The 15,924-nt window shown below is 37.0% G+C and overlaps 1 protein-coding gene across 1 annotated transcript; it reads right to left on the minus strand.

The window, feature by feature from the left end:
* Window positions 1–4,483: 4,483 nt before the first annotated feature.
* On the minus strand, window positions 4,484–9,788 carry LOC139964822 (frizzled-5-like). Its single transcript, XM_071966827.1, has one exon. The coding sequence runs from the start codon at window positions 8,662–8,664 to the stop codon at window positions 6,997–6,999; it is 1,668 nt and encodes a 555-aa protein (XP_071822928.1). The 5' UTR covers window positions 8,665–9,788; the 3' UTR covers window positions 4,484–6,996.
* Between the last annotated feature and the right edge of the window lie 6,136 nt (window positions 9,789–15,924).

Raw genomic sequence — 15,924 nt, forward strand, 5'->3', positions numbered from 1 at the left:
GGAAAAAGAGTACGGTAACAAACGAAACCATCATTTGAAACCCTACAGCTTACTCTGTTTATACATTGATTGTTTCAATGTTCGGCAAAGGGTACACCTTCCACGATGTATTGCATTCTTGTGTGTTTGGTTGCCATATAGACATAGATGTAACCTGCAACTATATGTACATGTGCTAGAGCCAAATAGGCCCACACAGATGCATCTTCTCCTAACATATGCATACATTTCAACTATACGATGAAGCGCTTGCAAATGTCTTGTCATAAATGGTCCGTAAAGCGAACCACCAGACTCTAAAATTGTTTCTTAAAATAGATTACACACAATAAATGTTTAATGCCGTGTGCTCTGTGGTATGCCATACGGCGAATCTCAGCAAAGAATTTAGTTCATCTTCGTCTCTCTTTCGCACGATTCCGACCGACGTACAAAACAATTCTGTCGCTTTTGAAATAGATTATCGTAAATGGCTCGTATATTGCCCTGCACATGCATTTTGTATATAAACAGTATATAGCGAACGAAGTTATACAATTCTGATATGGGCCTATACGCATTCAAAGTTACATGCAACAGTTTTTAAAGGATGACTGTAGACCGAGTTTAGTCTTTATATACCATAGCCCCCCCCCCCCCACCCCACCCCAAGTGAGTGCCATAGTAATGTTTATACAGTTATTCCAGTGTTCAAGATATTCACCTTATTATTATGCTCTTTTAAGGCTAATGTATGACGGCGTCGGCTCCTCCGTACAGGCTTTAATGTTATGTTACATAATTGTAATAACTCAATCAAACCATGTTCTTTTAACTTCATTTAAACAACAGAAGCACACCAGTTGCGGGAATTGATGTGTGAAAGTGGGAGTGGGCAGTCCTGCGGGAGGGTCGAAGGGAGGGGTGTTCCCCTTCCCTTTCAAACAGTTTGGATTTTATAAAGCCCCGAGATGTAATATGGCGCAATATTAATAGGTTATTTCCCAGTACTATAGTTGTGTATTTGAAAATGTAATTATGCTATCTGCATAAAAGTGCTGCCAGATTTATTAAGCGACATAAAAAGTAACAAATGGACTTAAATGTACGAATCGTCACAATGGGTCGATCTTTATTATAGCATGTGTAATGACATTATGAATAAGTATAGGTTTTCAGTATTGCTGTGGTATAACCAACCAAATTACCGACCGAACTGTATAAAAAAGCCCTCCACCCCCCCCTCCCCTCCCGTAATCCAACCTATACTTATAACCATTCATAAACTTTACTGTAAATATAAAACTAGATATTGCATCATCGCTATACACGAACCGGGTGAAGGGTTTTTATATTTCCTTACTGACTGATACCCAACTGTACTATTAGTTTGCATATTTTAATAAACTAAGTTGAACAGTCTTCGCCTAAGTGATTGGCTAATACTTCTCTATGTTTGACAGTAGCGGTGTCTATTGTTTAAGTATTTACCCTAACAGTTGAGAGGAACCTAAGGACTCACTAGTGACGTAATCATGTTTGCCTTTCATCTTGAAAAGGGTAAGAACATGGCGGGTACATAGAGAATCTCTTTTCGTTAGCTAACTTTGATACAATGCTGTGGGATGAACTAAAAGAACACAATATACAGTACGTATCCATCTGCCTATACCAAAGTAATCCTGCATGCAAGGGGCTTGAAGAGATTTTTATTTGGTTTTCTGCAATGGGCTACCTTGTTTTCCGAGATGGTGTTTTTGCCAGGTGTGGGGTAGTCCCCAAGTCAGCATCTTAGTCCCCCTCCCACTCCCTGCATTATCATTTACATTCCGACACGAAGGAGATGCCCTGCACAGATCGAACCACCCCCAAGCTTCCCTCACCACCACGTAAAAATGTTTTTATTCGTTCTTTTAGATTTTATCGGTCTTTACCAGCCCTCTGAATTCTACTGTATGTGAATTTTATCGCTATACTTGATAGGATCACGTGACTTGCTCTACAAATACTTTATTCAAACATATACTAAATTGCCCTTTTTGGTTTTATTTTCATGATTCTTCCTAACATCGAGACATTTATGTTTGCTAGTATAATGAGAAATCTGTTTGATATACTTTCAATCGATTGCAATATTAACATTTCCAGTCAATGCAACAAAGATAGTGGTAAAAATGAACAACTAAATTGTGACGTTACGAAGACCCCCATTATAAACTCACTGTAGGATAGATGTCTTTTATCTCGTTATTAATAATTAACATTGACTATTTTCTTTTATAAAATTCATTCTTGGAAAGTTTTGAACGTTTTCAATAAACTGAACACAACGATGGTATTTTATTCCGCTTCTCTGGTACGTAAGTTCGTTGGTGGTGTCGGGTTGGGGAGGGAGGGGGGAGGGCTTGTGGATCGTAAATTATGATCGTAATTTAAAAACTTATGTCGAAATTTCCATTTAACATATTTCGTCTCTCTCTTTGCAGATTATCGATTCATTAAAGTTGTTTTGTGTATTTAGTTCTCTCTGGTGGAAGTAAACTTTTGCACACTTCGAATAACATGCCAAAAGTCCCGCCCCTAGATTTACACGGTAAATCTTTACACAGTGATAAGGAAAAACATGAAAATTACAAATAGTTATTGACAGGGTATCCGACCTAAAGTAGACTTTTCTGCAAACAGTTCGGAACACCTGGCAGTGTATATTGATTTGCTGTAAATATACTCTCGTCTTAGTCTGACATGCAATTTGATGAAAATGTGCAGACTTTGTCTCATAGGCTGCTTAAAAGTCTGAAAATAGGGCAAAAATTATGGCTAATTTTAAATTTTGCAATAACGTTAGTAACTTGCTAAGATTGGCAAGGTCATGCCCCCCTCCTACCCCCATCTTCACGGTCGGGGGAACGTTTCAGTATAGAGAATTATTTGTATTCCGTCCGGCAAGAATAATACCACTACTGCGGGTCCAGGAAGCAATTCTCATAAACGTCCATGCCCTTGCTATAATCATTCGTAAGAATATAAGACCAATCACCCCCCCCCCTACCCGTCCCCCTTCCACCAACTTTGAAATTATGTACAGTTCACTGATCATACGGGGAATTTTAAGTAACTTTGCTTTATAGATGGAAATCAGTCAGTAGCTGCACAGTGTTGTGAATTTGCCACAAGTTTGGGAACTATTGCTCATAAGATACCATAACAAGATAAGAGACTATACATTATATATTAAATACAAAATAGGGCAATCCCTTTTGTCACGTGATTATAGATGCTTGTTAATAATTTACAAGCTAAAACAGAATCGCTTGTTTGTTTTTTTGTCAATTTCGTGCAATAAGGTGCATGTTTCCCTATTTTGGCTCAGGCAAATTACACACACATTTTATTATATGTATTATTTTCTTTCAAGGAGTAAATAAATATCTAATCTGAATTTGAATAATTAAGTATTATCGTACGACTTAAGTTCTGTGTAAAATATTCATGTTTTTTTCCTGCCTCCTTAGACATTTCATATGTTTATACCCTAACTACAAAAATATTTCATTAAAATTTAATGTTATATGCAACAAAAATTGATCTCATTATTATGTCGAATTACTTTATGTCACTTAAAGGTGTTTTTTTCATCGAAAACTGTTTAATATATAAATAGGGCTAATATATATATATATATATATATATATATATATATATATATATATATATATATATATATATATATATATACATATATATATATACATACATATATATATATATATATAAAGATATATATAGATATATATAGATATAGATATATATTAAACAGTTTTCGTTGAAAAAAAAACACCTTTAAGTGACATAAAGTACATCGACAAAATAAATATTTTGTTTACAATTTATATAGGCCCTGATAACGTTTCTATCACATAATGATTTAAGTTCGTTTTATTCTTGGTTGGTCTGTTTCCAACTTCTGTTCTGGTATGAAAACTGTATACCCGCAAGGGAAAGTAAGGCTACCGGGAAAAAGGATTTTGTAACCTTAGCTTTCAAAAAAAATTGAAATATGAGGGATATTTTACATCAATAATTTATGGCGACTCTTTCGTGCAGGTTTTTATTTTTATCACGTTGAGAAATGTGAAATCTTAGTATACCAACAATTCCCATTCTCGATTTAACTATTTCCCAGATCCGTAGAAAGTAATATTTCGATCATGTTTTCAGGAATGAGATTCGAAAAAAAAAATATAGATTTAAAATTTGATAATTACGAATTTATAGAACAGAGAAGATTTTTTTATCACAGCATGCAGAGGCAGATGAGGCGATGGACCAGAATGGGGGTGGTCGTGATGGTGGTGGTGGTGGGGGGGGGGGGTAGGTGGTCGGTGAAGTCCTGAATTGGAAAGTAACTAACGTTTAAGTAATGTTTATGGATTAAAACTATTTTCAACACCTAAATTTCAAAGTTACAAAAATAATAATAATGAAACAAGACTAAAGCAACTGATTTCTTATAATATTATATTATATAATAACTTTGGCGAATTCATCCATTTCGTTGACATTTGATAAAAAGATGCTGACATTTTTCATGTACCTAGTCGAACTTACAATAACATTATTAGTAATATTAAATATACAATTTCGTTGTAAACCTTTCATAGCCTCTACTCGCGTGTCAAACTGACATTACTTTTTCCATTCTAAAAACCCTTCTGGTCTCAAAATAAAATTGAAATGAGAAAATTAATGAAGCATTCTTAACAAATCAACAGAGATATTTGTCACGTGTCCCTGGAATCTTATAACCCCCAGTCCCCCACTCCCACCCCACCCCTTCCCTAACAGTTAAGTACAAATGCCGAGAAATAAATTAGAACTGTACAAAGCGCCTGGCGGAAAGTCTTGTACAAACATGTGAACAAAATCTGGAGTTTTCATTTCACACTATCCTGCTTCACAAAATGAATTTTGATTTCTCCCAAGTGTAAGTAAGAAAAAAAAAAAAACATTTTCGAAAATTCTCTTTAATGCACCGTAATTGATATATCGTAAGATACACGAATCCCTTTGAAACTAAGATCGAATATCAAAATCAAGAATTCCAGTTAAACTGTCCAAGTTATAGTATATATAGCCTCTTCTATTTTTTAAGTACTTCATGCATTGGACGAGGACAAATTATCAAAGAAAATGATAGAAATAGGAAGAAATGAAAGAGAACATATTTAACAAGTACCGATTGTTCACAGCCTCTATGTATATATAACAAAACTATTGTGTTGTACAGTTTTACTCAAGCCAACATGCAAATACATGCACAAGCTTCACCGTAACTTTTAATAGTAATAGTTTTGGTAGTAATCATCCTTGGTATATAGAGCCTACTTTCAATGTAACATTTGAGACAGAATTAATTCATTTGATAGTCACATTACAAAAAGTATTGTAACTATATTATTCTACAAGTAAATGAGCATTTAGTGACATTTAATATACTGCTCCAGATCCGCAGATGGTCAATTTAATTTAGAAATATATTTTTTTCGGTTAGAAAATATCGACTTTTACATTTATCCTTCGACTCTCATTGATTCGTTCAATACATGTTATTAGAATGTCAGCCTCAGGGAAACATTCATTTCAAAAGTTTTCAATTACAGACGAAACTTCCCGTAATTAAATATTGCAACTCTTATGGAAACAATATAACATTAGGTTTTTCTTTTTTTCTTTTTTCATCTATGAAGTATATGCTTATGGTACTTGTACGCTTGGTTTACATTACGTTATCGGCCAACGAAATTTGTGTACGAAGTGTTTGCACAAGTCCTAAATACATACAATGCATATGGACCATTGCCAATTGAATTGAGAGCGTTAACCGCGGAGCCATTAGAGTATACACACTGAACAATTACGTACTATTAGTAGGATGAATAGTCGCTATCTTATTCGTCTAAACCAACTGCTAAACACGCGCATTGAAAAGTGTACGTATAGGCCTAATTGTAAGTACAATCACAAAGCATGTATAGGTTTCTTGTATTGTGTATATGGCTATATAGGAAGCCATGTATAGCACAAACGAAGTATATATGATTACAATAAAGGTATTCCAGCAAACAGTCGCCAAAATTAGTGATCATTTTTGACTATGTTTAGACTTTAATATTATCTCCATGTCTGATCAGGAAATAACTAATGGCTGTACGAAATTGACTTTTTTTTAAACAACTGTTTCGAAGATTTTTGTCAAAGTTTTAAAATCACATAAATGGACTAATATCCGAGGCCGGAGATTTTACATTATAGGCTACTAAACGTATTATTTTTTTTCAACAGTAACAGCAGCTTGGCTCAGTGAGGTGAACAACATGAGGGGTATTGCTGTGTGTGAAGTAAGATAAATACAAACTTAAGACGTAAACGCGTTGAGAACATAGATAGATCGTAAGAAAACAGGCCTACAGGACATGAGAGGGAAAGAAACATTTACCTAATTCAAAATATGAAATAGTGTGTCTTCACTTTACAATATTTATGTAGATATATGTAAACTCACACAACTCGAGGCAATACCACATCTTACTATGAAACGTTACATTCTTACCGAGAAGAAGGCACCTTGGGTGATGTTATCAACAACAACAAGTTACGAATTATTTTCATTTGAAACGGAAACTATTGTCTTGTAACTCAAGTAAATAATTGCTTCAGGTTATGCTTTAAAATAACTACAAATATTTTATTTATTATAAACGAAGTCATATCAGTGGTAGTTCATAAATATTTCGGGGTAAATAAAATAAACTTTTAACTTAAAAGCAGAATTCAGGTATACTGCATCGAACATTTGTGTTTTTTTTTTTTTTTTTTTGTCGCGATGCAAAAACTTGGCTATAGTTGTCAACAATGTTAAAAATAGCTCGTAAAATGATTTGGTCATTACTGGTCAATCCACAATTCTTCTTAGTATAAATTGAGTACATTTTCTGTGTACAAAAATTGTTGTACTCAAACATGTGCAAGTGGTGAAGCCTTGTGATGCTCAATTGGTTTTCCTGCGCGACTACCAGCTGGAAATCGTCCTACAAGCTTATCCAGGAAACACCTCCAAGTTTCGAGTGTTTTACCGGTCCATATCCAAACCCCTGATGTGATTCCCACGACAAGACACATTAAATATTTGAGCATATAAACAGAATAGTCTGGCTTGGGTACCATGGCGTCCCCTTCACAAGTGCACGTATGAGACCGCTGCCATTGTTCACGTGTCTGTTGTTCGTAAAAATAACAGCCGACGACAATTGTTGCTGGCACTGTATAAAGTACAGAAAATACTCCAATGCGTATCATTAATTTCTCAAGTTTGTCCGTTTTGCGACCTCCTTGTTTTATGACGTTTCGAATTCTAAATAATGAAACGAATCCCAATAATAGAAAAGAACAACCTAAAATTAAATAAACAAATAAAGGAGCGAGGACGAATGCCCTGAGATTTGTCAAATTTTGATTTCCTACGTAACAAATACCCGAGATGGGATCTCCGTCGACAGAATGCATGAACAAAACAACGATCGACTTTACGCTTGGGATCAACCAAGCGGCGAAATGAAAATATTGTGAATAACTCGCGATGGCCTCGGACCCCCACTTCAGGCCCGCTGCTAGGAACCAAGTAAACGCTAAGATGACCCACCAGAGCGAGCTGGCCATCCCGAAGAAATAAATGAGAAGAAACACGGCCGTACAAAGCGGTGGACCCGTCGATTTATACCTCACATATTCGCCTTCGCAAGCGACGTTTTCGTGTCCTCCGAGAAGACTGATGATGAACCCGGTTGATACCAATAGATAACATCCACTTAAGAAAATGATGGGACGTTCTGGGTACTTAAACCGTTCGGTATCGATGAGAAATGTTAAAACTGTCATTAAAGTAGACACAAAACAAAATATGGACCAAAGAGCGATCCAAAAAGTAGCAAATGACCTCTCATCTGCAGAGTTGTAGGCGCTATTGCACGGTACAGCACAGTTTTCCACGCCCCCTGTTACCACACTATTGTAATAGTTATGTGTTTCCGGTACCACGAGAAATGGGGCCTTGCAAGAACAAGGGCAAGACTTTGGTGTGGCTGGTAAAGGTTTCTTAGTTGGAAAAGGCGGCAACGTAGGTTTAGGAGTTCCACTTTCTGATGTATTAAAGTCCATACACAAATTGCCAGGATCCTCACCGAAAACTGGTAAATCTTCACACGGCATGCGGTCCGGCCACGCAAAGCCGTATTGCCGCATCAGAGGCGCGCAACCAGCTTTAGCACGCTCGCAAACAGAACGGCATGGCGGCAACGGTTTGGGGTAGGTCGGTACACATATCGGAGTGTACATACTACATAAGAAGAATTTCAAATCAGGCGAACACTGGATTTCAACCAAGGGCCAAAACTGGTGGACTTCGAGGCCCGCTTCCTCTTGTGAGTCATGGTTGAAAGAATTTGGCATATAAGTCAGATTGTAACCGATATCCCTACACATCGGTATCGTAATAGGTTCACAAGTCCTGGTGCCTCGAACTGCCAATGTTATCGAAAATGTTCCCATAAATACAAAAATCCACATGACTAAAATTTCAGGTCGATGGCCAGTCGAAAAGGAGAGAAACTTCCCGTTCGCCTCCATCTTGCAGTTTGTTTTACAGTTTAATTTATACTTGTGATCGCTGTACCTACACACAGTACACTACTCTATAGTGGTAGTAGTAGTAATACGTTTTTGTCAGTTTTCCCAAACTCCTTTTCTGTCCAAATCGCAGTTTACTTTCAGTTCGAGTGCATTGTTTGCCGCCTCCCGTGTGTGCTCGTTGCTCAAACAATGTTTCGCTTGCACAAACACTCGCGTATATACCGGGAGAACGGAGGAGGTTTACTCATCTATTATAACAGATCCTGTATGAAAAGCCTATAGTTGGTTTGTGCAGGTTCCTTTGCTACTGTTCCTGTTCAGGAACTTGACAAATAGTAATTTCATAGGGCACTACTTCGGTTAAATCCCCGAAAAAAAAGGAAAAAAAATAACGTAAGCGGAGCAGCTGGTTATTGAATGTACCAGGTAAGAGCTACACTGAACACTGTTGAACTTTCACCGATAACACGCAAAGTATATGGAAGAGTTCTTTTTTTTTCAAGTTCGATCCAGCGAACCGTTTTCGTGTGAATTTTCACGGTCGATACTGTTCGCTTTTGTATTTCTCGGTAAGTGTTAAGTTCACATAAAAGTACAACTCTGTGAAGAAGAAAAAATTCCTCCTCAAAAAAAGGTACAAAGTGTAATGTTTCTTTCCAGCGGACTCGATATATTTCTTCTTCTTCTTCTTATAGTCAGTTTTGTTTTTTACAAAGTTAAACAGAAGAGCTATGTTTCAATCAAGAAATACAGAATAACAGTTTTCCTTTAAAATCCAATATGAAAACCTCTCTCTGTTCGTTCAAACAATAACTTTCAGATATGAAATTACAGAAGTCCAACAACAGATGAAATCTCCAGAAAGCGACGAAGGAATTATATATTTAACAAAAAGTAGAATGTCCTGGTATATGACAATCCTTAGATCAGATATGTTGAAATCAGAAAAAGCAATCTAGAATAAGCCCGAAGGGGTAACCGTATCAATATCAGATAGACGGTTGGAAGTCAATCTTTCTCAATGAAAGCCTCGATTTCGAATGGTGACAAAACTGACTGCTCCCCTATCCTTTCTAATGTCCACAAGAAACATCTCTCTGAATACAACCTAAAGAAACCAGGTGTGATGTGACATCCTGCTTGTCAGTAGGCCATCAAGTCATTACTTTCATTATGTCTCTATTGACTTATGACGTAATCTGTCAATCATTCTCAACAAGCCCCAATTAGCGCCTTTGTCCACGATGACGCGAGACCCGCCTCTTGGTCTATGCGGATGAATAACTCTGAATAGAAAGTGCGGTGCAGGACTTCTTTTTGTAGCGTATTTACTGTATTATGGGAATACAAGTTAGGGAAGAGGTATATAGTACGCCTAAATGCCACTGTACTTTTCCCCCTCTATTATTATGTTTTCTTTTTTTTCGGTATAGTGTACAACGAACAAACAGCGTGGTATCTATTCAACATGAACACAGTTCCAGCTGTAACGCTGTTTGTTTTTCGCTCTCTCGTTTAAAAATTGTAATAATAATAATCTAAGCTAGACTGATTTGCTATTGGAGAATGAATTGAAGGTATTATTTGATGAAAATAGGAAGCTATTTTCATTTCTAATTTTGGCTACTGCGGTTAATAATGGACACGATATTGAGATATATGATGTATATTTGTGTATAGGCATATTGAACCAATGTAAGTGTCAAAACAAACGATACAATTGGAAGTATATGAATGTATTGGTCCGATAGTATATAGGAAAGATTGTATGTGTCTGGGTATATATACACCTTAGCCTATGTTGGTACATAAAAGCACTGACATTTATTTTGGGCTGCGATTTTGTGGGATGGACGGGATTGGGTGGGACGGTTCATTAGTACATTGCAGGAGAACCCTCAATTTAGAGAATAATTAAAACATGCAAACATGGCAATAAAAATGTTATTGTTCCTAAAATGTTATCAACTCTTCAAAAATGGTTATTTCTATGTTTTACCGTGGTGAAAAGGTAATACTGTTTTGTTTGACATTTATGTATTTTTTATGCGTTTTATTTATGTTTATTGTACCCACACCCCACCCACCCCACCCCGGCCCTCCTAGTTGATATTAGTAGTATATTAGAAGTGTTTATTATCTTTATTTCCCTAACGATATGAGATCTTTGATGAGGTGTAAGTATGCTATATATGATTAGGGGCCCGGGCAGGGAAAAAAAAGTTGGACCCGTAATGCTTCGATTCGAAGGGCAGGTTTGTCGAATAGGGCAATGGAGTTTTCAGGGGGCAACAACCTGTACAATATATGCTAGTTACGAAATGTTTATATAGAGTGGTATGGCGATAAGAAATACGCGGCCACTTGTCGCTACCGGTATACCGCATATCACAGAAAGGAGTTGCTATACCGGAAAGGTTGACCGGGAGTTTCCCTGATTGCTTGTCGAGTGATATAATCACTTCGTACCAGATATCAGACTCATTGGCAAGAAGAGGGCCATAGCATATCACGAAAGATTTATCACATTTCACGAGTTCGGTCACTAATGAAACATTATTATCTATTATACTAGTAAATCAACTTTCATGTTCATTTTCTTCAGTTTTACCGTCCACTAATTTAACTTAATAAAAAAACAACTTTTGAAATGTTTTTACCTTTGACTGTTGACTCACATTTAAAATTAGTCTCAAATTGGTATATGAATCTATAAATACCATTTGAAAACAGAAATTAAATGAACAAAAATAAGAATGCGACCTATATGTTGACACTCAAAGGTGAAAAAATAGTATACAGACGAGTATGGCAAGCCATGTGGGACAAACACTGTATAATATATCCGCGTATTAATTGGAATTTATACGCGTATTAATTGGAATATATACGCGTATATATTATTAGCCAATCATATGGCTTAAATATATCCGCGTATTAATTCGAATATATACACGTATTAATTCGAATATATACACGTATTAATTCGAATATATACACGTATTAATTCGAATATATAAGTATTAAATAAAATACATATGGGGATTAAATCCAATATATGCACGGATTAATTAGAATATACACGAAAAAACATTTCCGCTCTTGCTGTGTACATATACCAACGATAAATGTTTTGGCGGGCTCGCGAGATCGCTTCAAAAAGCGAAACTACACATGTAGGCTACAACACATGTATATTCGAATTAATACGCGTATATATTCGAATTAAAACACGGATATATTATGCAGTGTTTGTCCCACATGGCTTGCCGTAGACGTGTAGTCCATAATGATGATCAAGCAAAAGTATCAAACCCGTGAACCTCACCTCATTCCAACTATCCATCCGACCCCACCCACCCCCTATCCGACCATCTCCACCCCGTCCCAATTAATTACACACAAATTATTGACAGCAGTAAAGGCTATATAAGGGGAAATACCTCACCCTATTCCAATGCATCCAACCCAACCCCTACCCCCCCCCCCCACCCCGTTCCTCCCACCCAGTAGCAGCCAATAAATGTCAATGCTTTTATGAACCAACATAGGCTATGAGACACATATACGATCTTTACTATTGTCGGCCCTTCCCTTCCCTTCCATATACCAATTTATAAATGAATACCGCATTTCTTCTTTTGAAAGAAAAAAAAAGCAGCAATCACAAAGCAGACCATAGGGTTTTATTTTCATGAAGGCCATTTGCTAGCAAATTTCACGCCAGTGTTTTCGTCTGAAATTTTACAAACTATGTAAATAATGGAGGTGTCATCAGTGCAAGGCAGCATAGTTAAACAAAGCGTCTGTACTTTTGCTATGGAGGAAAGGTGTGAAAGATTTCCGTTGTTTTATAAGGACACCGTGTGAGTCTGCAGTGACGCGCGATATATGTCATATCAATGCCGGAGGACGTGCTTGGTTTACATGGAGTGGAGGGGGTGGGAGGTGGGGGGGGGGGGCATATACAGTCGATACATGGACTGGTATCAAGATATGTCTCAGCTTTAAGCCATTGTCCTCCTACATAGACAGTTTGTCAAAAGATTTGTTACCGCAATTCTTAGTTTAACCAGGATCATTGACTGACATAATTCGAAATTTTAACCGAACAATTTAGTCAAGGGATGATGGGTGATGGGAGACGAGAGAGAGAGAAAACTGGGGGGAGGGAGGAGAGGTGGAGGAGATGATATAGCGGTTTACCCTAAAAACTGCTCAGCAATATTCAAAGTGAACAAAACTTGATTGGAATATGCATACGGTACCTTCTGTCCGTAACCCCCCCCCCCCCCTTAATTGAATGTTCCCCTGTTGGAGTGTGAATTTGTTGGTGACACATGGGAGTAAAATGTTTCTTCATGAGACCCGTTCCACAATCCCATCCCTTGGTCCCTGCCCGGAAAATACATAAAGTTTAGTACTGTTTATGTCACAATGAAGACAAATTCAGAATCCTAACTAAATAGTAGTGGGCTGTCGATCGAGGGAGAAATATCCCCACACTACATGGATTCGTGCATGGTGTCCCCCGATCTTCCTATAATTGTCTGTTACGACAAGAAGCCGTATAGAATAACAGAAAGAGGAGAGAGAGAGCAAAAAAACCGAAAGTAAAAGAACATGCATCATTAGCCCCAATTTTTAACTTGAACAACGATTAACTGGTGTTATCGCAGTGAATATGTCTGTTTACTGCGTAGACTTTTTTCTTTCTTTGCTGACAAATATTTGCCCTGCCAGACGAATTTGCTCCTTGTCTCACGATAAAAATCGGTTGTACATAGTTTACCCAAACCGTTGTGATTGATAGGAAGGTAAATGGTGTCCTTATATGCCCGCGGGGTAAGTTTGTTCAATATCGCATTGTGCTTGTATGGGACTGCTATTATATCTAAAGAATTTTTTTCATTCTCCATCTGAATTGTAAAAAGTACAACATTTTTGTGTGCAATGAATTCACGCACAAAAGTTACGGATGCCAATTAACGACATATATGACACAATACAAGCTACCGTAACGTATTTATAACGAGACAAATCAATTAGAAAATATGTTGACACCTTTCTCACGTCAATCATGGCATGATTTGTATAGCCCAACTTATCTAGCACTAATTTGTAGATTATTTAAACAGGCATGGAGTTAGTTAACAATGGGGCTTTTGTGATCTTTGAATAAAGAAGAGCGGATTTGCACATATGTCACATGACAACTACTGAATTATATCTAAAGATATGTAGCACAAAGTGTGAATAATGCTATATTCTCTAAATTGGAGATTGGGGAGGGGAAGTTTAACATATTCTACTTTCTGATTATTTTGTAATAAGTAGTTAGGCTATAGTAGCTCCGTATAGTGTTTACATGTAGGCTAATTTGATACTGAGGTTTCCAATAGAAAGGAGTGAAAGGCACCAACATGTCACGTGAGAGGTTATTGCACATATGAACAGTTTTATAGTTACAGGGAGTAGATGGTAAATGAGAAATTTCAATAGAGTTGACAGAAGCGAATCCAGGATTTTATAAAGGAAGGGGTGCGACCACGGGGGGTCGATGAGGACGACTCCTTTGTAGGGGGAATGTTATACGTCAAATGATGCATATTTAGACTATAAATTAGGTCTATAGGTTTAAAAGCAAGATTGTACTAATAATCTTAACAAATTTAGGAAGAAACGAAAATAAGCAGATGTTAAGTCCCAATTTCCAATGACATGGCAGTCGCTTTCAAACATATTTCTCACAAACCAAGCAAGGTAAAAGCCAGTAATCATTTTCAGCTGACCTTGCGTTTGTAAACTGTTCCGCGATAGGAATGACATTTTAATCCCTATTTCCAATTCCATCATATTCGAAGCTTGTCTTGCAGATAATATAATATTAATATTATTATCAATCAAATCCAATCACGTTTCCATTACGGCATTAGGCCTAAGCCCATGTATTGCAGTGATAGTTTTAATTTCAGACTAATCATTTTGTTTATTACTTGGAACCAAGATGTATGGAATGCCATTCGTGTAAAAACTAAGCGTCATTTTCAGTAAGGTGTTATTTCCGACTTCCATGCACCCTGTGGTCACCGTGTCAAGCATGTTGTATCGGCCATTGATAACGAAATGCTTCTGGAAGTACGGTGACTTCTGCGCACTATGATAATTCTAAATAATTATTTCTGGTGCTCAAAATTAAAGGGAATATGTGTATACACGTATACCCAAGTTTCAATGAACTATAAGCCCATGTGTTTCTTATATAAAACAGAAATTATTCAGGTTACCATGTATAGCTATTCCGGTTTATCTAGGATGGAAGTATGATAGGGTGGTAGTGTGTGGGGTGGGTTGGGGGGGGGGGGTTATAGATAAGGTAGAAGTGGGGGTACAAATGAGTTTAGAGCGTGTGGGGAACAATCAAGGTATAAGTTATATTCATAATGTTATATTAACAAAAGCTGCCCTCGCCCCTCTCCCCTAGTCACTCGAAAGTTGTTACCCCCCCCCCCCCACCCTGAACTTAATAAGACTCAACTACTTACCTTTCTATATAACCGAACAATCTCGTTGATGTCGGTGAATTATACCAACCTTTCGTACGGGGCTAGAGTTCGTTTATACATGTTCTGTTGTAATTGCAGTATAACAAACCCGTGGATTGTCTCATACTATGAAGTTGAACAATATATATTAAACACATGTATGATCTCAGAAGGAACTTCAAGTTTCCTGATCACATAGCCTACAACAAAATATTTGGTAACTATTTTTACAGGATAAACATGCAGAGTAAAAGTTTTTCAGGGAAAATAGACACCCACACGTTACCGGTATATGTAGAAGATGTATATACTTAAACTAAATACTGCAAGGTATACACTGTGGGACCCATATAGCCGATATTTCGCTGTGATAAGGCAATGTTCACGTTATATACGAATTCTCTCTGTAATGGAACGATATGGATCCCTTTAAATAACAGTTTGAGCGTCGATCAATAACAAGCTTCTGTGAATTCTGCATTATTTCGAGATATTACCGCGATCGCGGCACTGGAACCGCATGCATGCCTACATAATACAACCCTAAAACGTATATATGGGTACGCACCGTTCCAAGAAAACGGTTTTCAAGACAATTTTCCTTTCTTTAAGTCACGGAACTCAACAATGGCATCTGGTATGCAAACAATAATCCAAATAAGTTCATAGCGGGCTATATCTTTTATTCTTTTCTATTTGACGTCATTTCTTG

The sequence above is a fragment of the Apostichopus japonicus genome, chromosome 23 (genome assembly GCF_037975245.1).
Source record: "Apostichopus japonicus isolate 1M-3 chromosome 23, ASM3797524v1, whole genome shotgun sequence".
Lineage (NCBI taxonomy): Eukaryota > Metazoa > Echinodermata > Holothuroidea > Aspidochirotida > Stichopodidae > Apostichopus > Apostichopus japonicus.